The sequence below is a fragment of the Schistocerca americana genome, chromosome 11 (genome assembly GCF_021461395.2).
Source record: "Schistocerca americana isolate TAMUIC-IGC-003095 chromosome 11, iqSchAmer2.1, whole genome shotgun sequence".
NCBI classification, from domain to species: Eukaryota; Metazoa; Arthropoda; class Insecta; order Orthoptera; family Acrididae; genus Schistocerca; species Schistocerca americana.
In genome coordinates, this window is record NC_060129.1 from 125,673,042 (window position 1) to 125,698,615 (window position 25,574).

General features: G+C 45.2%; 1 protein-coding gene across 1 annotated transcript; it reads right to left on the reverse strand.

The window, feature by feature from the left end:
* Nucleotides 1–270: 270 nt before the first annotated feature.
* LOC124553363 (vegetative cell wall protein gp1-like) lies at nt 271–1,005 on the reverse strand. The gene has a single exon (XM_047127236.1). The coding sequence runs from the start codon at nt 1,003–1,005 to the stop codon at nt 271–273; it is 735 nt and encodes a 244-aa protein (XP_046983192.1).
* Nucleotides 1,006–25,574: the final 24,569 nt, after the last annotated feature.

The window sequence follows — 25,574 nt, forward strand, 5'->3', positions numbered from 1 at the left end:
GGGATTTAATGAGATCCGAGTCCTTGCAAGGAATGAGAAGGGAGATGAGGGCATTGGGGAAGTATTTAAGTATGGCCAGGGTGAGGGTGTGGGCATCGACGAATTGAGGGTCAGGATTGGAGAGGACAAAGGTGAAGGTGGCAGGTGTGGTAGGTGTGGCATGGGTGGGAGTTGGGGTCGTGTCCATGAGGGATGGTAGGTCACGGGGATCAGGGGTTTTATTTGTGGAGATTGTAAGGGAAGAGTCAACATTAGGGCATTTGGAAGTTTTCATGGACAGGACAGGGCGGAGAGGGGGCTGGTGGATGGCTTGCAGGGGGAGATGGCGGGGGACAGGTCTCCCTGAGGGGCAGATGACGCAGAGGGTGGGAGTGTAGGTGGCACAGAGACCGTGAAGCGGCGAGCCGAAATCCTTGCTGGATTGGAGCCTGTTGAAGGTGGTGCAGGGAGAGGTGGTAAGTCTGCAGATGGTGATGGGGCGACAGCGACAGGGGAGGGAGAGTTGGGGGTAGTTACAGCCGAAAACGCCGCAAGAGTGGGGTGGACTGGGAGGGAAGGAAGGACGGGGATGGGGGTGGCAGATGAGTTCCATGTGACGGTGGTTGGAACAGCTGAGGGGGAGGTGAAAATGAGAGAGTTGGTGGGGTAGGCCATGTTGGCAGCATACGAGAGGGAGGTGAAGACAGCAATGGAGATGACAGTGACGGTGGCGATGGTGGTGGTGGCAGGAAACGAGAAACGATGGCAGCAGTGAAGGACGGCGGCTGCGGTGAAGGAGCCATTAGTGTGAGGAGGCGGCAGCCCCTCTGGCAGGTGATGAAAGTGGTCTGGTGAATCCCTCCAGGCAGCAGTGGCTGGACAACGATGGCCAAAATGGCATGGCCCAGAATCCTCGGGCAGTGGAGGCGAACAGGCAGGTGGACGGCGGATGGACGGATGGCTACAGCAGCAGCGAGCACAGGGTGGCGGCCCTGGAGGGCAGACGACTAGGGCCAGCAGGCACATAGACAGACAGCAACACCAACAGCAACAGCAACAACAGCTTCGAAAACAGAGATTTCACCCTGAGGGTAGCCCAGGGTCTGCAATCTGTCGTCTTCGAAGGAGGGGATCCAACCGTCTAAATGTGTTCTTATGTGAGAACATTATAACTTATAGTTTTGTTTAAACTGTGTAACAATCTGTCACAACTGTGAGTTTGATTGACAAGTATATACAGAAGTACAGTATGGAAACTCATGTGGACGTCAGGCGGGATTTAAGTTAAACTCTAATCTATTCTTCTACGTCGCTGGCAGATGGCAGTGCATACACTACTTGCATAATGTCCAGCGGCTTTCAGTGTTTTCCATTGAGAGCTGCGGTGGGTAAATTATCACACTAAATACACACAAATATTTTAGTGTACATCGACCAAGTCACTCGAAACTCCATAATGGACCACAGTGTTGTACCTTAGGCTTCAACTAAAAATATATGACATTAACTAATGAAGTATATATAAATTACAACAGTTGTTCATATAAAGAAATGAATAGAACATGTCACAAATAAAGCTTTCAGCCATTAAGGCCTTCATCAGCAATAGACACACACACACACACACACACACACACAGCAGTCTCTTGCAACCGACGCCACACTGCAAGCAGCAACACCAGTGCACGATGGGAGTGACAACTGGGTGGGGGTAAGGAAGAGGCTGGAGTGGGGAGGGGGAGGGACAGTATGGTAGTAGGGGTGGCAGACAGTGAAGTGCTGCAGGTTAGATGGTGATCTGGGCAGAAAGGGTGGGAAGTACCAGAAAAGAAGAGAAGTAAAAAGACTGACTGTGATGGAGGGATGATGGCTGTGTAGTGCTGGAGTCAAACAGGCAAGAGCCTGGATGTGTGACGACAGTGGCTAATGAAGGTCGAGACCAAGAGAGTTACAGGAACATAGGATGTATTGTAGGGAGAGTTTCCAACTATGTCATTCAGAAAACCTGGTGTTGGTGGGAAGGATCCAGATGACACAGGCTATGAAGCAGTCATTGAAAAGAAGGATGTCATGTTCAGCAGTGTGTTCAGCAACAGGATTGTTCACTTCTTTCTTGGACACACATGGTCAGTGGCCATTCATGTGAACAGACTAATTGTTGGTTGTCATGCCCACATAGAATGCAGCACAGTGGTTGCAGCTTAGCTTATAGATCACATGCCTAGTTTTCCCTTGCTTTATTTGTGAGTGGAACAGGAAACGAAATGAATATATCAATTTGAAAACTCTGGGGAAATAAAATGACTAGTAGTTGTACGAGATACCCTGTGCCACACACCATATGGTGACTTGCAAGATATGTGTGAGAATGTAAAACTATGTAGAGTTTTCCTTGGCAATTTTTCTGACTCAAGTACATGTTTCCATGCATTGCTGTAGTTGTACTACTGCATTTGAAATTGTGTTAAAATATTGTGTTTCACATTCATATATATTAACTTACATATGACCTTTGATCTGTTGTTATATGTAGCTACAACTAAAAACAATAGCAAACAAATAAACAAATTGCTAAATGCGTTACCAGTGTCTTATGAAGTTGTGACCATACAGTCCAATTTCTATTCCTTCCCTAATCACTGACACTCTCCAGTTGGAATTGTGGGCCTGTAGAACTGATGTTTTTAATGTTTGTATGCTTAAGATGGCAATGTTCAACACAGCAATTAGCAATTGCCCTGCATAATTGCAATGAATATTATAAATCCCTGGTACTCTGAGGCTGAGTATATTTTTGACAGATGTTGTTGTTGTTGTGGTCTTCAGTCCAGAGACTGGTTTGATGCAGCTCTCCATGCTACTCTATCCTGTGCAAGCTTCTTCATCTCCCAGTACCTACGGCAACCTACATCCTTCTGAATCTGTTTAGTATATTCATCTCTTGGTCTCCCTCTGCGATTTTTACCCTCCACGCTGCCCTCCAATACTAAATTGGTGATCCCTTGATGCCTCAGAATATACCCTACTAACCGATCCCTTCTTCTAGTCAAGTTGTGCCACAAACTTCTCCCCAATCTCATTCAATACCTCCTCATTAGTTATGTGACCTACCCATCTAATCTTCAGCATTCTTCTGTAGGACCACATTTTGAAAGCTTCTCTTCTCTTCTTGTCTACACTATTTATCGTTCATGTTTCACTTCCATACATGGCTACACTCCATACAAATACTTTCAGAAAAGATTTCCTGACACTTAAATCTATACTCGATGTTAACATATCTCTCTCCTTCAGAAGTGCTTTCCTTGCCATTGACAATTTACATTTTATATCCTCTCTACTTCGACCGTCATCATTTATTTTGATCCCCAAATAGCAATACTCATTTACTTCTTTAAGCGTCTCATTTCCTAATCTAATTCCCGCAGCATCACTCGATTTAAATCGACTTTATTCCATTATTTTCGTTTTGCTTTTCTCGATGTTCATCTTATACCCTCCTTTCAAGACCATGTCCATTCTGTTCAGCTGCTCTCCCAGGTCCTTTGCTGTCTCTGACAGAATTACAATGTCATCAACGAACTTCGAAGTTTTTATTTCTTCTCCATGGATTTAAATTCCTACTCCGAATTTTTTTTTTTGTTTCCTTTATTGCTTGCTCAATATACAGATTGAATAACATTGAGGGTAGGCTACAACCCTGTCTCACACCCTTCTCAACCACTGCTTCCCTTTCATGACTGTGTAATGTGCGAAATGTACACTCCTGGAAATGGAAAAAAGAACACATTGACACCGGTGTGTCAGACCCACCATACTTGCTCCGGACACTGCGAGAGGGCTGTACAAGCAATGATCACACACACGGCACAGCGGACACACCAGGAACCGCGGTGTTGGCCGTCGAATGGCGCTAGCTGCGCAGCATTTGTGCACCGCCGCCGTCAATGTCAGCCAGTTTACCGTGGCATACGGAGCTCCATCGCAGTCTTTAACACTGGTAGCATGCCACGACAGCGTGGACGTGAACCGTATGTGCAGTTGACGGACTTTGAGTGAGGGCGTATAGTGGGCATGCGGGAGGCCGGGTGGACGTACCGCCTAATTGCTCAACACGTGGGGCGTGAGGTCTCCACAGTACATCGATGTTGTCGCCAGTGGTCGGCGGAAGGTGCACGTGCCCGTCGACCTGGGACCGGACCGCAGCGACGCACGGATGCACGCCAAGACCGTAGGATCCTACGCAGTGCCTTAGGGGACCGCACCGCCACTTCCCAGCAAATTAGGGACACTGTTGCTCCTGGGGTATCGGCGAGGACCATTCGCAACCGTCTCCATGAAGCTGGGCTACGGTCCCGCACACCGTTAGGCCGTCTTCCGCTCACGCCCCAACATCGTGCAGCCCGCCTCCAGTGGTGTCGCGACAGGCGTGAATGGAGGGACGAATGGAGACGTGTCGTCTTCAGCGATGAGAGTCGCTTCTGCCTTGGTGCCAATGATGGTCGTATGCGTGTTTGGCGCCGTGCAGGTGAGCGCCACAATCAGGACTGCATACGACCGAGGCACACAGGGCCAACACCCGGCATCATGGTGTGGGGAGCGATCTCCTACACTGGCCGTACTCCACTGGTGATCGTCGAGGGGACACTGAATAGTGCACGGTACATCCAAACCGTCATCGAACCCATCGTTCTACCATTCCTAGACCGGCAAGGGAACTTGCTGTTCCAACAGGACAATGCACGTCCGCATGTATCCCGTGCCACCCAACGTGCTCTAGAAGGTGTAAGTCAACTACCCTGGCCAGCAAGATCTCCGGATCTGTCCCCCATTGAGCATGTTTGGGACTGGATGAAGCGTCGTCTCACGCGGTCTGCACGTCCAGCACGAACGCTGGTCCAACTGAGGCGCCAGGTGGAAATGGCATGGCAAGCCGTTCCACAGGACTACATCCAGCATCTCTACGATCGTCTCCATGGGAGAATAGCAGCCTGCATTGCTGCGAAAGGTGGATATACACTGTACTAGTGCCGACATTGTGCATGCTCTGTTGCGTGTGTCTATGTGCCTGTGGTTCTGTCAGTGTGATCATGTGATGTATCTGACCCCAGGAATGTGTCAATAAAGTTTCCCCTTCCTGGGACAATGAATTCACGGTGTTCTTATTTCAATTTCCAGGAGTGTATAAGAAAGATTAAAAAAGTTAAATAATACCACCAAAAATCACAAACAGTGATGTCTTATAACTGCCATCTGGTTTCTGTACAAACTGTAAATAGCCTCTCGCTCCCTGTATTTTACCCCTAGCTTAGCATCTCCCTATAAACTCGGACTCTTTATTACACGTCGGATTATCACCAGTCTTAACATTTAGCCTACAAAACCTCAGAAACAGATTGCTGATGTTCGTCTAACGGTATTGACCGCGTGATTACCTCTTGAGTCTTATTTCCTATTTCACTCAGCACTTTATTCGCTACAAGTCGTATTCCCAGGCCATTTAGATGCCGTTCATGAGTTCTGCAGAACTACCTGGCACATTTCTTTCCCATAATTCTAAGTGCCTTCTTTTGTAAGATAAGCACACTTTTCGTATTACCTTTAATGCTGGATCCAAATACCTCTATCCCATAGCTTTGATTGGATTCAAATAGTGCAAAATATATTTGCCTCAGAGTGGTGATGTTACAAAAGGTGTCAGTTTTCTTAGGACATATATGGTAGTACATAGCTTTTTGCAAATATCATTCACATGATCAGACCAGTTAACTCTGCATCAAGTGCCAGGCCAAGAAATTTGGTCGAGTATTGCTTTTTAATGTATTCGTCACCCATTAATATTTGGTTTTCATGAGTTTTTGGTCTCCCAAGATCAAATTCGATATAGACAGATTTATTTGTGTTCAATTTTAGTTTGTTTTCATTAAAATACTGCAGAATTAAGCCTTCTGCAGTATTGGATTCCACTTCAAGCTGCAAATAGCTAGGATTGCAGCATATTAACATGGTATCATCTGCATATAAGATTGCTGTTGCATGGTTTGTTATGGACTGAATACCATTAACATAAATAATAAAAGGAAGTGGTCCTAATATTGACCCCTGCCGAATTATAAAATTTATGTCAGTGGTGTTTGATTTGTATGCTCCCTCTGTAGTGCTAATAGACACAAACTGCATCCTATTTGTCAAGAATGACCTCATCAGATTATGGGCTGTGCCTCAAATGCCATAGTTCTACAGTTTGTCCAGCAATATGATCGTATCAACACAGTCAAATGCTTTTTCTAAGTCCAGAAAGAAGCCACATACATGTTCTTTATTATCTATTGCTTGAGTGACACCTTCAATTAAGTTGAATGCTGCTGTAATGGTGGACGACCCTTTGACAAACCCATACTGCCCCTCAGAAATCACTTTTTTGCATACCAGGAAGTTCCAGATTCTTATGTATATTACTTTCTCAAAGGTTTTGGATGTTATTGTAAGAACAGAAATGAGTCGAAAGTTTTCTACTAGATTCGTGTTTCCTTTTTTAAAAATAGGCACAAGTCAGACAATTTCCAACTCATCTGGAAATAGACCATATGAGAGTTGATAACTCTTGATAAAGATGATGCAGTTTTATGTGTACATTTCTTAAGAGTGTCCAGACTAAGATCATCATATCCTGCTGTATGGGAATTCTTTAAGCTACTCACTGTTTTAATTATTTCTTCTTTACTTGTTGGCATCAAAAATATACTTTCTGACACTGGTGTTCCTCTGAATTTTTATTTATGATTTTTAAGCTGATTGTTTATGCTGGAGCCAACAAAGGCAAAGTAATTGTTAAATAGATCTGCTATCTTATTCTGATCAGTTTTTATTGTGCCATTTATCAGCAAGTGATTTTCAGTTGTATGTTTCCCAGATTTACCTATTTCTCTATTTACTAGTGACCACGATATTTTGGAGATATTATTTGAGTTCTGAATGACCCTTTCAAAATATTTCTGTTTTTCCGAAATTAGGAGGTCTACATAGTATTTCTGATACTTTTTGAACTCTTCTTTTAATTTTTTATTGCTCAAGTCATTTAACATAGCATACTCATACCATCATAGTTTTTCTCTAGCCCCAGTGACTGAACTTGATATCCAGTTTCAGGTTACAGCATGTGACTGAACTCTCTTTTTTATTAATGGGCAGTCTTGGTTAAGAATGTAGCTTGGTTAAGAATGTAGAATAGTTCACTTGAGAATTTGCCATAACTATGAAGTGTCGTTAGAACACTGTTCCAATCCACATTCATTAGCATATTATTCAAATGAGTTATATTTTGGTCTGTATTCATCCTAATATATCTATAGCAACTGTGTGTAGGAACCTTTTTTATGTTCACACTTAGTTCTACTGCATGGTGGTCTGACAAAGCACTTATAATAACAGAAGATGTAAGATCGTAGAGCCGAATACCAGTGAGTATGTTATCTGTTGCAGACTGGCATGATCAGTCTCCCTGGTTGCAGTGTTTATTAGGTATCTTACACTATATTCAAGCAGAGTGTTCTTGAATAGTCTAGTGTGTAACTTATCTGCTAATACATTTATCTTGAAATCTCCTATAATTACTAACTTGTTCAGGGGTGATATAAAAACATTCTCTATCATGTCACAAAACTTTGTTAAGAAAACTTCGAAATTTCCACCTGGCGGTCTATACAAACATATAACATAAATTTCATCATTTGGTATCTTTATACGTGATGCACATAATTCAATTGTTACTTCTAATGAATATTTACTTACATTTACAGAGTTAAAATCAAATGTGATTTTTACATACATTGACACACTTGCACCTCTGATAGTAGATCTGCAAACTTATTAGCTAGTACCATGTTAGGAGGTTTAAAAAGTTCTGATTTGGCATCAGATAGCCAGTGTTCACTAATACCAAGCACATCAGGCATAGTTTCATTTACAAACATGTCTAATTGTTCATATTTCTTGCTCAATCCCTGTACATTCTGGTGGATTGTGCTAAAATTGTAACCTTGTTGTAGATTTCTCTGCTTTACCGACTTAAATAGGGTCATATCTCTGTTTTTCTTGTGGGCTTCCTCCTCTTTCAGGTTTCCACTAAAAAACCATTTAGATGAGATGGAGGTACTGGCTTCCGTCTGCTGTCTGAAGTTTTTTTTAGTTGACAGTACTGGTTCTGCTAATGTTGGAGTTGATTCTGCTGCTATTGTGGATGGTTCTGCTGTTGCTAATGATGGTTCTGTTGCTTTTGCTGTTGATTTTCCTGTTCGTATTAGGGCTGGCTCTGCAGTTGATGGAGCTGTTACTGCATTTGTTGTTGTTAGTCTAACTGTTCTTGATGTTTTTCCTACTTTTGGTGGAGTTGGTCCAGCTACCATTGATTCTGTTGCCGCTGCTGGCAGCAGAGGTGGCTCTGCTGTCGATGTAGCTGCTGTTGCTGCTTTTGTTGTTTTTGTTGCTGCTGTGATTGTTTCTGATGCTTTTAGCATTTTTTGTGGAAATACTTCTGCTGATGCTTGCTTTAAAACTCGTTTGCTTGTTTGTGCCACTCCAAAGAGCACTATGAGACTTAACTTCTAAGGTCATCAGGCCCCTAGAACTACTTAAACCTAAGGACATCACACACATCCATGCCCGAGGTAGAATTCGAATCTGCGACTGCAGTGGTCGCGCGGTTCCAGACTGTAGCGCCTAGAACCGCTCGGCCACCCTGGCCGGCCCAAAGAGCGCAATTTCGTGTCTTATGGGATGAAAGTTTTGAGATACCACTCGTCAGACACATCTCACAACAAGAGCTTTTCCCCCTAGGATATCTGATGTACCATTGTGTATACAACCTGAATAGAAATTGGACTTATTGACAGTTCCATTGGTGTTTGGTACTATATTTTATACATTATGAATGAAAAAACACACAAAGAATTACTTCTTATAATCATAGTTGCTTCACGTCCCTACTTAATCTCTCTAGTATATCTTATGTGCTTGAAAACAAGTTTATTTTGTTCAGCCTCACCTTTGGAATATGTCAGCTAAGTTTACTATTGAACTCATTTCCCTATATGAACAACTGTTGTGATTTGTATATACTTCATTAGTTATTGTTACATGTTTTGTTTTAGTTAAAGCCGAAGGTGCAATATGATTTAATAAGTTTTGTAGGAACTGGAACTCAGTACCTTGGTTTACCTCTCTTGATGACTGGTAAGCAGCTTTGATACGCCCACCGTTGAAGTAAAGCTAAGTGTTTAACATTCTTTCACGAATGGGGTGGTGAGGGGGAGGTAAGGCAGGGGGATTTGGATATTATTCAGTTTCCTAATAGATTTAGCAATAGCGAAGCATTGTCTCGTTCGCTACTTCGATGTAAACACGAAATGCACTCTGTACCTACACCGAATCTAGAACTGGGTCCCTCCGCAACAGTACGCTCCTTCTGGTCTATAATGCAGTTTACAGTGACTTGGTCGATATGTACTAAAATATTTGTGTGTACTGAAGGCGATAGATTACCCACCACAGCTCTCTTTGGAAAACATTGAAAGCCGCCGACTTCCTGCAAGGAGTGTACGCGCTGCCATCTATCGGCCACGTGGAAAGATAGATTAGAGGTTAGCTTAAATGCCGCCAGATGTACACATGAGCTACTATAATTTACTTCCGTATATAATTGTGAATCAGACTCACGTGTATGACAGATCGTCACCCGATTCAAACAAAACTACAACTTTGTATGAAATACAACCATTGGAAGGTTAAAAATGGATTATTTCGTTAAAAAATTTAGAAAATGTGTGACTGTTCTCACAATGTATACTGCCAATAACGTTGTTAAGTATAACATTGTACATTCTTTTGCACATCTCCGGCGGTACACCGCAAGGTTACCGCCCTTCGATAGTGCCATTTTCGCGCTAATCGAAGTGCTAGGGTTTACAGGTGCCAGCCAGCCAGCCAGCCAGCCAGCAGCAGTTCCCGGTCCCGGCCTGCAGCAGTGGTCCCGCAGCCAGCCAGCCAGCCAGCCAGCCAGCCAGCCAGCCAGCCAGCCAGCCAGCCAGCCCTCCGGTGGCAGCAGCAGTCCAGCCAGCAGCACCAGTAGCAGCCGCCGCCGCCGCCGCCGCCGCCGCCGCCGCCGCCGCCGCCGCCGCCCCGGCCCATTCCGCGGCAGCAGCGTCCCTGCCTCTCGCCGTCGCCGTCGCCGTCGCCGTCGCCGTCCGTCGTCTCCCAGTGTGTGTCCTGTCCTTTTAGTGCTGTGTTTTTCTTTCTTCTTCTTCTTGTCGTCATGTCCGCCCCCACCACCTCCCCTCCCCTTCCGCCGCCTCCACCACTATCACTTGGTGTGCCCAGTCCCACCCCCCTCCTTCCATCCCTCCCCTCCTCTCTATCCCTTCGCCCTCGCTCTTTGTCTCCCCATCTCCCGCCTCTTCCTCTCGTTCTGATCCTTTCCCCCCACTCCCCCAGCCTGTCACTGCAGCTCCGGCTAGGGTGGTGGCCCGTCGGGCCACTGCCCACGCCCAGCTCTCCCCGTCGCCATCGCCATCGCCTTCACCGCCACCACCGTCATCGTCACCATCACCATCACTGCCACATTCGCCTGCACCGTCACAGTCACTCTCTCCGGCGCCGACTGCTGCGTCCGTGCCGGGACCTGTCCCTTCCCGCCACCTCCCCATCGTTCCCGTCCCTCATGTCACCACCCGCCCATCTGCCGCTGTCAAACGCCCTAGTGGCGCCTCCACTTCCTCTGCTCCTAAAAAGGCTCCACCCCGCCCCCCATCCCCACCCCAAAATGCCATGGACGTCTCCCCACCAGGCCCCGCTCCCTCCTCCTCCTCCTCCTCCCCACCCGGTCTCTACAAATATCTCCTGTCCCATCCCGATCCTTCCTTCCTCGAGGCCCGGAATCTCTCCCTCCTCCTCCGCCAACATTTCCCTGGCGCCCCCATCTCTCTCCTTACTCCCAGACGGGATTCTGTTCTTATCTCCTCCCCCAGCCCAACCCTCCATACTGACATCCTCTCCCGCCTCCCCATCACCCGTTTTGGTCCTCACGCCACCCTCACCCCTGCTCCCTCCCCATCTCCTACCCGCCAACCCCAACCCCCGCGTCGCCCGCCGACCCTCACCGCCGTGATCACTCGGCTTAGCCCGTCGATCACGGAGGAGGAGGTGCTGGCGGAGCTGAAGGCCCATCCCACCCTGGAGGTGCGGGCAGTCCGCCGCATTTTCAACGCGACCGGCCCCACCCGCCTTATGCGGGTTTTCTCTGAGGACGCCCCCTCCATTGACCGTCTCCTGAAGGAGGGTGCCCTCCTCTTCAATCAGCGGTTCAAGGTCGACCCCTCCCGTTCCCCCCCTCAATCCCTGCGCTGCCAGAGATGTCTGCGCTACAATGCACATCCAACAGCCGAGTGCCGCGAGGCCCCCACCTGCCCGCATTGTCGGCAAGCGCACTTCCTCCGGCAGTGCCCCAACCTCCAATCCCCTCCCTCCTGTAATACCTGCAGCCTCCCCCACCCCACCTACTCCCAAAAGTGTAAAGCCCGACCTCCTCCTACCACTCCTGAACTCACCATCCCTGTCCGTCCCCTGGACGCCCCCACCCCTCCTGGCAATTCCCTTCGTCCCCCCCCACTGCTGAGGACATCATCAGGTTCCTCACCATTGTCCTCCAAAACGTCCATCCCTTTCAGCGCCCCCACACCTTACAACAGATCTCCCTCGCCGCCCGTTCCATATTCCACCTTAAAATGTACGCCACCTTTTCCAATAACCAGGCCCATTTCACCTTCTCCCGCCTTGACACCCTCGTCTAAGTCCTTATCATGGCGCGACAGCATCGTATCCTTTTCAACAATATCCGCTCCCTTCCCGCCAACAAGAACCTCTTCCTGCACACCCTTGCTACCCACCGTGTGGATGCCTTCCTCCTTAATGAAACCTTCCTCCAACCCCACCACTCCATCCACACCTCCCCCTATCTCCTCCACCGCTCCGATAATCCCCTCCCAGTTGCGCGTGGCGGAGTTGCCATTGGCCACCACCGCCAGATCCCCGTTCGGCTCCAGCCTCTCCTTCCCGACCCCACCGAACACCTGATCCTTAGTCTCTTCTTCCCCGGCCTTACCATTACCTGTGCCACCATCTATGTCCGCCCCAACGCCCCTCTTCCTTTCGACTTCCTCTCCCACATCGACCGTACCTTCTCCTCCTATGTGATCGCCGCCGACCTCAACATCCATAGTCGCTCCGCTGCCCAGTTACGGCGGTGGCATCGGTTCCTCTCCTCCCTTCAAGGCGACCTCATCCCCATCCCCCAGCACACCCGTCCCGAATCCCACTCCACTCCCGATGTTATCCTCTCCTCCCCCAACCTCCTTGGTCGCATTACGGTGGATGTCCTGGAGCCTATTGGTAGCGACCATCTCCCTGTCCTCCTCACCGTGTCAGACGGCCGTCGCCCCGCCCCGACCCTCGTCATGATCCTCCCCCTAAGTACATCCATGACTATTCCCGTGCCAACTGGAATGCCTACCGGGATACCCTCTCCACTCAGGTCGATAGCCACCCTCTCGCCTACCACCGTCCCGATGATGTCACCCATGCCGCCTCCTTTCTCCAGCAGACCTTGTCTGAGGCCGTGGAGGCCCACGTCCCTACTGTTGCCATCCACCCCCACCGTCCTACCTTACCACCACAGGCCGTCCTCCTCCTCCATGAATCCCGTCGTCTCTACCGTGCCTTCCTCCGCACGCGTGACCCGGACACCCTACGACGCCACCGGCAACTACAGCGACACATTCGAAATTTGCTCGCGGCCAAGAAACGCCGGGACTGGCGACAGACATGCACCCGTTTAAATGCTACCCTCCCTATAAACTCGTCCAAGTTCTGGACCGCCTTCCGTCGCCTTACCGGAACTAAACCCTCCCCCTACTATCCTCTTCTCCACGATGATCACCCCTTCCCTGACGCCCTTAGTAAGGCCAATCACTTTGCCTCCTACCTGTCCGATGTGTTTTCCATCCCTGATGATCCCCAGTTCGATTACTCCCTCTTCCCAGATATCCGCGATCGAACTGACACCTCTGTCCCTCCCCTCGCTCCTGGTTTCCAGTACTTGGACAACATTCCACACACGGACCTTAATGCCCCCATCACCACACAGGATCTCATCAATACACTCCGCACCAAACGCAACACCGCTCCTGGTCACGATCGTGTTACCTACCGTCACCTTCGTGAAGCTCCTGTCTCTTTTCTCTCCACCCTGGCCAGGCTCTACAATGTAGTCCTGTCCACCGGTTACTACCCCGACCTGTGGAAAACCTCCCGTATCCTCATGTTCCTCAAACCTGGCAAACCGCCGTCCGCCGTCTCCTCCTACCGTCCCATCAGCCTTACCTCGGTCTTCAGCAAGGTCCTGGAATCTATCCTCACCCGCCGCATCCACCAGCATCTCCGCCAGCACCGCCTCCTCCCCGTTACCCAGTGTGGCTTTCGGCCGTCCTTCTCTTCCGACGATCTTCTCCTTCACCTCACTCATCTCCTTTCCGAACAGCTCAATTCCCGTCGCTCCGCAATCTTCCTCTCTCTTGACCTCGAACGCGCATATGACCGCGTATGGCATTCCGGTCTCCTCTTCAAGCTCCAAACCTTCGCCCTTCCCATTAACTACGTTCGTCTGATCGGTTCCTTTCTCTCCCGCCGTCCTTCCCATGTCACCATCCATAACACCGATTCCTACACCTTTTTCCCCTCCGCCGGTGTGCCCCAAGGCTCCGTCCTATCCCCCCTTCTGTACTTGTTGTACACGGCGGACATGCCGCCGCCGTCACCCCCTGTCCACCTTCTCCAGTTTGCCGATGACACCGCCTTCCTTGCCCTTGCCCCCACCCTGCGACGCTCCCAACGCCTTCTCCAATCCCATCTTGACCGGTTCACCGCTTGGTGCAACCAGTGGTTGCTCAAGGTCAATCCTTCCAAAACCCAGGCGATCATTGTAGGCAAAACCACTCCCTCCTTCCGCCTCCTTGATTTCTATCTCACCGTTTATGGCCGTCCCATCGCTCTCACCCCCACCCTTAAGTACCTTGGCGTCACCCTCGACCGTCGCCTCTCCTGGACTCCCCATCTCCAGACAATCCAAGCCAAGGCACGTTCCCGACTCCGTCTCCTCAAGCTCCTTTCCGGCCGAACGTGGGGTTTGGACCCCTCCACCATCCTCCACACCTATAAGTCCCTCATCCGCCCTATCCTCTGTTACGCCCATCCAGCCTGGATCTCCGCCCCCCCTTCCTTTTATAAATCCCTCCAAATCCTTGAACGCCATGCTCTCCGCCTTGCCTATCGCATCCGTCTCCCTTCCCCCACGCGGATCCTGTATGACCTTATCCCCTTCCCCCACCTCCTCCTCTTCCTCGAAAGGATACGAATCCTATACACCTCCCGTAAACTCGATCCTCCTCACCCGCTTGTCTCCCCGATCCTCTCCCACCCCCGCCCGCTGCCGCGCCTGTACTCCCATGTCCCACCCGGTCTCCATCTCTCCACCCTCCTTACCCTCTCCCAAGGTGGTTTCCGCCAGCTCCCTCTCCCTGATGATGTCCTCGTCCCCTCCATCTACCCCTCCTATCAACTTTGACCCTGCCCCCCCTCCCTCCTGGTGTCCTTTCCCTGCGGCACCCTCCCTCCTTTCTCTTCCCTTCCCTTCTCTCTCCTTTTCCCCCATCCCCTCCCTCCACCCCTCTTCTTCCGGGCTTCCCCTCCCCCTTCCTCTCTCCCCCCTCTTTCCCCTGCCCGTGGCGTCCCTGCTCTCCCCTCTCGCTTTCCCTCTCCCCCTCCTCCTCCTCCTCCTCCTCCTCCTCCTCTCTTGGCAGGTCCCCGGACTCGCACACGCATCGTGAACTTTCGCGCGCCGGAGATCATCGCCCTCGGGTTAGTGTCTGTGCCGTCGTGTCTGTGCCTCAGTGTTTTTCGCCGTCCACGCTCCTTCGTTCACGTGTGTCATCTACCTTGTCAGTGTTTGTGCCCAGTGCCGACGGTTTTTCTTGTTTGTTTCGTCAAGTGTGAACGGCTTCATGTTTTTTAACTATTGTATCTCCTGTTTTTTAACCGCCATTCTGTTACTTGTCTGTCTCCCTTTCTTTTTTCTTGTACTGCTTATGGCTGAAGAGCGGAGTACACTGTTCCGCTGCCAGCCCACCTTGTATGGGGTGTCCAAATTACAATAAAGAAAAAAAAAAAAAAAAAAAATTCTTTTGCACTGTTCCGCGGGCGACTGGGACAGCAGACATGATTCTAACCCGAACGATTTGTTTGGGCGAACCTGTCTATAACCAATATTTGAGTGGAGATGCTCTTGATGCATCTTCTCTAAAATATTGTTCATTAAGCTGTATGTGGGAGACCATCACGTGCGGTGGAGAGGACATGGACGTGTTTGGAAACTGTTGAATGTGCAGTGCTTTCGTAGATTCCACTACCAGCCACCCAAAACTTTTATGTCCTTGAGAGTATTTGTTCGTAATTCTTTATGCTGGGGACTTACCATTATTTTATTGTATTTTTCCCCTTCTACTCCGTTGAGCATTAGAATAAATAAATGGTTACTGTATATTGTTTGTTGTAAAGCAGATTTTCGTGTTTTCTGAAACTACATATGTCTTGTATATATTAATCGTGCCAAAACATAACAGTTTTCATTCTCAAATTATGTGATCTTTTTTTTTTTTAAAAAAAAAAAAAAAAAAAAAAAAAACAGTTTACACATCGTGGACACGACAAGAAAATGGGGAAAGGAAGGAATACGAGGTGAGGCAAGCTTTGCTTGTATAGATAGCATCTGAGGTAGACCACATCTGTGCCAAAGCATACATAGCTGCAAGAAAATGTAAGTACAAATCAGTCAGACTGTGCATACATCCCATAAGATTAATGCAGTTTAACTATATAGCGTTGCTGAAACAAAACTCTTTACTTGCAGTTAATGATTCTCATCTGATAATCCTCCTATGCATGTGATGACCAGTAGGTAGTACAACTTGAGTATCGGTACAATTCATCCACATGAAGCAGCTATGCATCAAATAGGGTGCAAAATGGCTAAGCAGGGATGGCTAGAGGACATATTTAAAGATGTAGAGGCGCATATCACTAGGTGTAAGATTGCTACTGCCTACAGGAAAATTAAAGAGACCTTTGGAGAAAAGAGAACCACTTGCATGAATATCAAGAGCTTTTGATGGAAACCCAGTTCTAAGCAAAGAAGGGAAAGCGGAAAGGTGGAAGGAGTATATAGAGGGTCTATACAAGGGCAATGTACTTGAGGACAATATTCTGGAAATGGAAGAGAATGTAGATGAAGAGGAAATGGGAGATGCAATACTGCATGAAGAGTTTGACAGAGCACTGAAAGACCTGAGTCGAAACAAGGCCCCGAGAATAGACAACATTCAATTAGAACTACTGACGGCCTTGGGAGAGCCAGTCCTGGCAAAGCTCTACCATCTGGTGAGCAAGATGTATGAGACAGGCGAAATACCCTCAGACTTCAAGAAGAATATAATAATTCCAATCCCAAAGAAAGCAGGTGTTGACAGATGTGAAAATTACCGAACTATCAGTTTAATAAGTCACAGCTGCAAAATACTAACGCGAATTCTTTACAGACAAATGGAAAAACTGGTAGAAGCCGACCTATGGGAAGATCAGTTTGGATTCCGTAGAAATGTTGGAACACGTGAGGCAATACTGACCCTACGACGTGTCTTAGAAAATAGATTAAGGAAAGGCAAACGTACGTTTCTAGCATTTGTAGACTTAGAGAAAGCTTTCGACAATGTTGGCTGGAATACTCTCTTTCAAATTCTAAAGGTGGCAGGGGTAAAATACAGGGAGCAAAAGGCTATTTACAATTTGTACAGAAACCAGATGGCAGTTATAAGAGTTGAGGGGCATGAAAGGGAAGCAGTAGTTGGGAAGGGAGTGGGACAGGGTTGTAGCCTATCCCCGACGTTATTCAACCTGTATATTGAGCAAGCAGTAAAGAAAACAAAAGAAAAATTCGGAGTAGGAATTAAAATCCATGGAGAAGAAATAAAAAGTTTGAGGTTCAAAAAATGGTTCAAATGGCTCTGGGCACTCTAGGACTGAAAAGTGTAGGCCATCAGTCCCCTAGAACTGAGAACTAATTGAACCTAACTAACCTAAGGACATCACACACATCCGTGCCCGAGGCAGGATTCGAACCTGCGACCGTAGCGGTCGCACGGTTCCAGACTGAAGTTCCTAGAACTGCTCGGCCACTGCGGCCGGCGTTTGAGGTTCGCCAATGACATTGTTATTCTGCCAGAGACAGCAAAGGACCTGTAAAAGCAGTTGAACGGAATGGACAGTGTCTTGAAAGGAGGATATTAGATGAACACCAACAAAAGCAAAACGAGAATAATGGAATAAAGTCGAATTAATTGGGTGACGCTGCAGGAATTAGATTAGGAAATGAGACGCTTGAAGTAGTTAATGAGTTTCGCTATTTGGGGAGCAAAATAACTGATGATGGTCGAAGTAGACAGGATATAAAATGTAGACTGGCAATGGCAAGGAAAGCGTTTCTGAAGAAGAGACATTTGTTAACATCGAGTATAGATTTAAGTGTCAGGAAGTTGTTTCTGAAAGTATTTGTATGGAGTGTAGCCATGTATCGAAGTAAAACAGGGATAAATAGTTTGGACAAGAAGATAATAGAAGCTTTCGAAATGTGGTGCTACAGAAGAATACTGAAGATTAAATGGGTGGATCACACAACTAATGAGGAGGTATTGAATAGAAGAGAAGAGAAATTTGTGGCACAACTTGACTAGAAGAAGGGATAGGTTGGTAGGGCTTATTCTGAGGCATCAAAGGATCACCAATTTAGTATTGGAGGGCAGCGTGGAGAGTAAAAATCGTAGAGGGAGACCAAGAGATGAATACACTAAGCAGAATCAGAAGGATGTAGGTTGCAGTAGGTACTGGGAGATGAAGAAGCTTGCACAGGATAAAATAGCATGGAGAGCTGCATCGAACCAGTCTCAGGACTGAAGACCACAACAACAACAGCAAACCAGGTGCACAGGTTTGCGTCCCTACTTTCAAAGGAGCACTCCTCATGTAAATAATCAAAATCTGTTTGTATTTCATATGTTATGTAGGTATCGAGAAGCATGCAGTCAAAAGCAGAGGAAATTCATCATCAGGAACTGTTGCCTTATCTCTTCATGCCTCTAATATTTGGGGCCAAGTAATTTTTAGAGTCTGAAAAAATGCCATGCCACGTAGCTGTGTCAGGTGAGCTGAATTTGCTGGAAGAAATATAAACCTAACATTGTTGTCTTGACACATCTCAACTGATTCTTAGACAGGTGCAACAATAAATTGTCCCCAGTGAGAAGTTTCTTCACTTCCAGCTTTATCAGACATGGGACAGCAACTGTAAGGACCTAATCTGCGAAGCAGAACACAGTTAACCAGCCAGACTTCATCTGATTGTATCTTGCATCTTTTGGCCTACCGTTAGTCTGGCCTTGATATAAATGCAAAGCCTTATACACAACATAAGGGGATGGTATTGTGCTGTCTGCAGCAACTGGAAACATCATGGGGGTCAATACCTTCCTGGAGTCCATGACCCTTTTAGGATATTTAGTTCCCCTTTGTGTGATTACATTTCATTTTCCTCAACTGCCGGTGAGGTCCGTCTCACCATAAATTATTATATTAGACAGCAGCAAATTCTCTATTTTGTTTGACAGTTCATCAGAGTAACTGTTGACGGTTTCTGGTGTCACCCTCTGTCAGGCACCTAAGTGTGATTAGCAGAGTTCCCATGTAGATGTAGAGGGACACTGGCTCTGGAGTGTTTTATGTTTTGGCACATTTGCTCTGTCAATTGATCTTTGTATTGCCTCATAAATCATTCCACAAATTCATGACTGGGAGATTATGGTTAAACCTTTTCACTTGCAGCCCTTTTTGTGCAGAAAGTCCTTTAGTAGAAGTCGTAAACCTGGAGAGTCAATAGGATAGCCCCATTCGCTGCATATTTTCAATCTATCAACAGACAGCTTCCCTTCTTCAAAAGACGGAACAGTTTTCCCATCCTGATGTTTAATGTTGGGGCTACCTTTTTGGTATCTGTGCAATTCACTATTATGAATCCCACATTTTTCACCTACTTTCTGCAGGCTAACACCAGATTCGATGTTAGAGAGGGCATTTTTTATATGTTCAGGACAGTATTTCTTGTAACCGTCTCCAACACTTTGTTTGTATTTCCATGACATACTTGAACAGCAGCTCTGAAACAAGAAGAATATGTTAGTTATTCATATAACATAAGTAGAGAATGGATAATAGCTTTTTATACAGCATTAGCATGGCATACTAGATTTCTTTTTAATCTTGCTATAATCAGGTGAATAGAAACACCAAAATTGTTATGTTTCTATTCACTGCACAAACTTGAAAAACCAAATGTAACAAATATGATAATTCTCAAGAGTTGATTCGTTTAATGTAAAACAGAACACAACCTTTACTGTTTTATACAAATGTTATAAGTAGTATTTACAATGCTATTTACTATCACACATATAATACATGTTTACTTTCCAGAGAAGTTCAAAGTAGGTGGAAAACATCTTGAAAACTTTGAAGAAAGACACTAGGATAAACGTCAATGTACAGTGCTGCCAAACAAACAAAACATAATTTCCTTGTTGGTTTAAAGTGTTGCTGACCCAAAACCAATAGTAATTAAAAATAATGTCAAATACAAACTTACAGTTTTCAGAGTAATTATGTATATGAAGTTTGGTCTGTATTCACCCCCATTGTTTCTATTCACTCCATTTTACATTATATAAGGGGAGAACAGTTGCTTAATAGCCAATAATAACAAAAATAAACACAAACACCTAAAGAAAAAGAATCTTGAGCCCTTAGAAATTTTTAATTTGAAGGGAAGGTTTTACATGAAATTGGAAAGTGCACTTTTGAGTTTTTCGTGTTATTGCCGTCTAATGCACATGTTTGGATTCGCGTCGTTCTATCCCACATGTGTCATGTAATTGGACAACGTAAACTGGTATACACTTCCAAACACATGTGTTTGGTTTTTGGTGTGCTGTGGTGCAGGTATAAGTCTTTGTGTAATACGGGCTTTCCTGTTTATACATTATTGCATGACAGTACGAATCCAGTGCTACTGAGTGCATGGCTTATGGTATTGAGTTGCTGTACCACTTTGCATAGCTGGAGAGTTTTTGTGGAGACACGACAATAAAATCTGGTGGCAAACTTGAGAACTATATTTAAAATTATTATGATATGCCTTGAAAATGTAAGTCTGATTTAGCACATAGATCAAAGAGAGGTCAAGTTATTGAAGCCACTAGCAAGCAACAAACCTTGGAGCAATCTCAGATCTGCCTGACCTTGTAGGCATAACATAATGCTGTCTTTAGACCTACGGAGACAGTGGAATAGACAGAAGCCAATTGCTGTTTTGATGCTGAGCATCATGCATCTCTTATAGCTTTTGAGACCCTTGAATGTTCACAATGACAGCATCATTTAAAGGCTGTGGGACAGACACAGAAGTTATGCCTTTACATTTAGAACATGGAAGGAAATCAGTGAGGCTACATTTAATTATGATCCATTAATTGACTGTAATCCTAGGGAGAATGCCATTATAACCCATTTAAATGGAAGAAAGGCTTGGCTTGTGTTGCTCTGGTGGCAAAATCTCTCTTCCGTAGCTAGGTGAACCAAAAGAATCCCTAAAAACTCTACTTCTGTGGAAATCCAATGAATTAAGGTTCTTCTTTTTATTTTTTTATTTATTTTTTTTATGATAAGAAAATATAATGTGTGCTTTCAGATAACTTCATTTGGTGGGGACGCAGAAATCTAATGCCAGGTTTTTCACCAACTTTTTTGATTCAAGGTCAAATTTACCATAGAATTGTCTCTTTGCTTTCACCAGACAATCATCACAGCAAGTTCCTACAGATTTATTTCATGGGTGATGAATCCAATGAAACAGACTATAGGTTTAGTAATATCCAAGTAGGGAGTATGAGACTTCCTGGCAGATTAAAACTGTGTGCCCGACCGAGACTCGAACTCGGGACCTTTGCCTTTCGCGGGCAAGTGCTCTACCATCTGAGCTACCGAAGCACGACTCACGCCCGGTACTCACAGCTTTACTTCTGCCAGTATCTCGTCTTCTATCTTCCAAACACTTGCCTTCCAAGCACTTGCCCGCGAAAGGCAAAGGTCCCGTGTTCGAGTCTCGGTCGGGCACACAGTTTTAATCTGCCAGGAAGTTTCATATCAGCCCACACTCAGCTGCAGAGTGGAAATCTCATTCAGGGAATATGAGGGTGATATATTGCAGCATTAATAAATGAAGTAGCAGCCTTGGGTATAGTTGATCAGTTTTAAAGTCACAGGATCATTTTGTGTATGTTCATGACGGCAGACTAACCAAGGTGTCTCATGCACAAATGTATTATGATGCATTCCAGTATCCACAATTTGAGCCTACAACATGCTTATCCTTCCAAAACAAAAAAATGCCATGTATTGACTGTTATGCACATCATATGATTATACAACAAAATGATTTTAATATGATATCACAATGCAAGCAACTCGCCAATCAATATTGCTTAGAAATGTATGTTAAGGTGGAAAGTGAATGGCTGTGATACGTATCATTTAATAAAGCTTAATTGAGAGAAGGGAATTATATTCATCTGAAAGACAGTGTTGCAAATGATGCAAATAAAATCCTAATAATATGGGCAAGATTGGAACCCTATCCTATTCATCTGTTAATAGTTCACAATACCTGCATGAGTATACTCAAGACAACATGTAACCCAGCATGGAAGGAAGTAGTTGAGTTATTACCAGGACATGTGGCTGTTCATAAGACATGATACAGTAGCAAGAATTTTTAGGCTAAAAATAAAGAAGCTAATGTCAGTTATAACTAAGGGAAAAATATATGGAAAAATGCTATGTTTTATGTATTCTGCTAGGTGACAAAAGTGCAGCTTACAGCATGTACAGATTTTACTTTGGTTAAAATATAGGTTGAGACCTTGTCAAAGTGCAAAAATACCCAATTCAAGTACTGACAAGACACTGCACAATATTATTGTAAAAGCATGATCCATGGCTTACATGGATTTAACAATTCTCAATCTCCTTGCATCAAAGATGTACATTGCACAAAAAAGTTTCCATGTAGGCCTCAAAAGCAGACCATACACAATGCAAACAGATATCCTCTGTACTGATGTAGAGCACCAGAACACGACAGTCAGACAGCAGTGGTAAAGCTTCTTAATGACAGTTATGTTAATGTCAATAATAGGTGGGTTGTAGTCAATTACCCAATTTTGTGAATATTATTTAAAGCGCTTACCAATCTGGAGGATTGCAGTTCAGTGGATGCCATAGAATGTATCTGGAAATACATTAACAGAGGCAGTGAATAAGCTATTTTCAACTTCAGAAACAAAGATTTCACAAATCTGGTAAATCAAGTGCACAGGTATCAGTCCAGATGATATTTCAGTAGCAACAAAGCTGTGTGGCATCTTTTAGGTTTTCTGCAATGTGGAGACATCCCACTATCACACACATCAGTGTCCATTTAGAGAATAGTGAAAGAGTGTATTTTAATAAATAATTTTTGTTAGAGAATATTAAGCCCAAAAAAAACACCACTGATTGCATTTGTTGATTATTGTCCAATGATTTCACAAAACCGTTTGATATGTTGAAGTGACTAGATATAATATCTGGACTATATCAAGGACAGAATGGAAATGTCACATTCAAGGAACCCTTGTTCACAATTGGACTTGTGTTAAATCTGGCTGTGTTTTAGGCAGAGTCTATACGGTGCATGTCAGCAACATGGAATGCTTTTGCTTGAAAAGATGCTGCACCATGTGTGAGGCCCAATCTGTGTCAAAGGTCTTAAAAAATGCAAGGGTCAGGAATTATTAATATTTAGACAGGTGGGGCCTAAGAGTTGGTAGGAAGTGATAACCATTTTGCTCCAACACTGGAGGAGGCCGTACGGCACAGATCAGTGATGAAAGTGAGGCAGCTTTTTGCAATATTAATAGCAACCTCTGGGCTTTCAGATCCACAACAGATGTGGGAAAACAGCAAAACTGACATGGGAGAGGATATAATGCACAAATTTGAATACCTTACTGCTACATACATTGATTTAAACTACAAAGGAGCTCTCATGATGGTGGAAGACCACATAATAATGATACCTGGAAAAGATTCATCATACTCTGTACTGAGCAGGCCAATTCAAACCGAAGGGATTAGCAGTGATTTACTACGAGAAATGAGTTATGATGCTGTTTCATTGCAACAGCAACCTTGTGTATATGTTCCACAATTAATGCAGAACAGACAACAGTGTTCAACAATGTTATGCAAAAAACTGGCAATGATGAAGGTGGTTTGTTCTTTCTAGATGCTCTGGTAGGAAATGGCATGGCATGAACAACAACACCTGTGGAGTGATGAAGCCATGATTCATGCAGGGAAGGGGGGTTGTTTATCCTCATTATAGTGATTACTGGACAAAAGGTGATCCCAAAAGCACTTCTGAAAAAATGCAGGGAAAGCAAAAAGTGACAATGTGGTGTGGATTAACTTCTTCCAGCGTCATTGGACCCTGTCGATTGAGACACTGACAGATAACTGCAAATGTTAGAACATTTGTATGGCCTACCATTTCTGAGTGCGACAAGTCACATGAATTGCTGTTTACCCAAGATAGAGCTCCTCCACATTACACCTACAATGGCTTTATAAACATTTCACAGGATGCTGAATAGGTTGTCGAGATCCCACAGAATGTGCAGCAAGAAGTCCAGACCTCAGCCCATGTGGCTACATTTTATGGGAGTAGGCTAAGGAAGAAGTGTACTGCAGCAAACAGCAAACACTTGGCGAGCATGAGAATAAGATTGGTGAGGTCATAAATGGTATTCCCACCAAATTATTGAGGATGGTCAGAGCTAATTTACCTGTTGATTTCAGAAACTGCCTAGAAAATACTGGAGTGCACACTGAATTAAAGTTAATCGTGTATAATAACTACATGAGTGCAACAAATTGAGTTTATGCCTACAGCATTTTAGGAGGGAAAAATATTAAAAACAGGGAGTTACCTTCCACCCATCTCATACTGTACTAACAATAAACCACCAGTACACTGCTTAATGCTATTAATACATATACCATCTAAAGGTAATTGAATATATTAGTAAGGGAGCTACTACTTTGGCAATAGCTGGTGTCTCTGTGGCTTTACTGTACAGCTGCTGTTTACCCGCTGTCAGATGCATAATGTGTACTTGATTGCAATGGCATTATTAAAGGCAAATATTCTTACATCTGTGACACCATGTAGATAGTCATCATGATGACACCCACAGTGAGCATTATCACTGCCTAAAGACAGTTGTTGCCAGTACTTTGCTTAGACAATACGTGATGTAATTGTGCTCTGATCATATGTGCAAGGTGTTTCTGCAAGAGTGTGCATAAATGTAACAGCACATAGAGAACACTCCACTAAACAATTTTAGCTTCGGAACCTGGGGTTGGAGAAACCAGCTTAAGGAGATACAGAGGTAAACTTGTTTACTGCTTTGTCTAGCATTCCTATTTACAACTCACATGCATACAAGTATACACATATTGCACTGTTAACTTACATTTACATTTCTTATTTCCTGTGAGGAAACAAGGACTAGCCTGATTACCAGGAAGTCATGATGCAGGTTTTGTTTACTTTATCTGTCTGGAAGGTGGCCTTGCTGTATCGTATTTGCATTGTGCCATGACAGAACATGCTATGAATCAGTGAAAGAGCCATTCATTTTTCAGTGCTGTTCAGAGGCATGTAGTTCAATATGACGGAGCAGCACTGGAACAGTTTCACAGAACTCACTGGCATGCACCCTTGTGTGTGGGGAAGTAAATTGCAATGGTCATGCTGTTGAAAGGCTGTACAGGGTACAATTTCCTAACAGGCATCCTCCATCATGACGAGTGGTTATTTCTCTAGATTGACAAATGTGGGATTCTGGTTCACTGGACAGAAGAAATGAGGGACATGGCAACATCATGACCACTCGAATGTTGGATTTTGAAGAAGAGGTGTTGGAACATGTTGCAGCAGATCCCAATACAAGTACTTATCGTATTGCATGTGAAACAGACACAGCACACATTAGTGTGTGGTGAGTACTCCATGAAGAACAATTACACCCATAACACCTGCAGTGAGTCCATGCACTGCTTGTGACTGACTTTGCACTAAGGATTGCATTGTGTCACTGGTTTGTCCAACAGTGGATTAATAATTATGGCATGTGACAAGGGCCTCCCGTCGGGTAGACCTCTCACCTGGTGCAAGTATTTCGATTTGAAGCCACTTCGGCAACTTGCGTGTTGATGGGGATGAAATG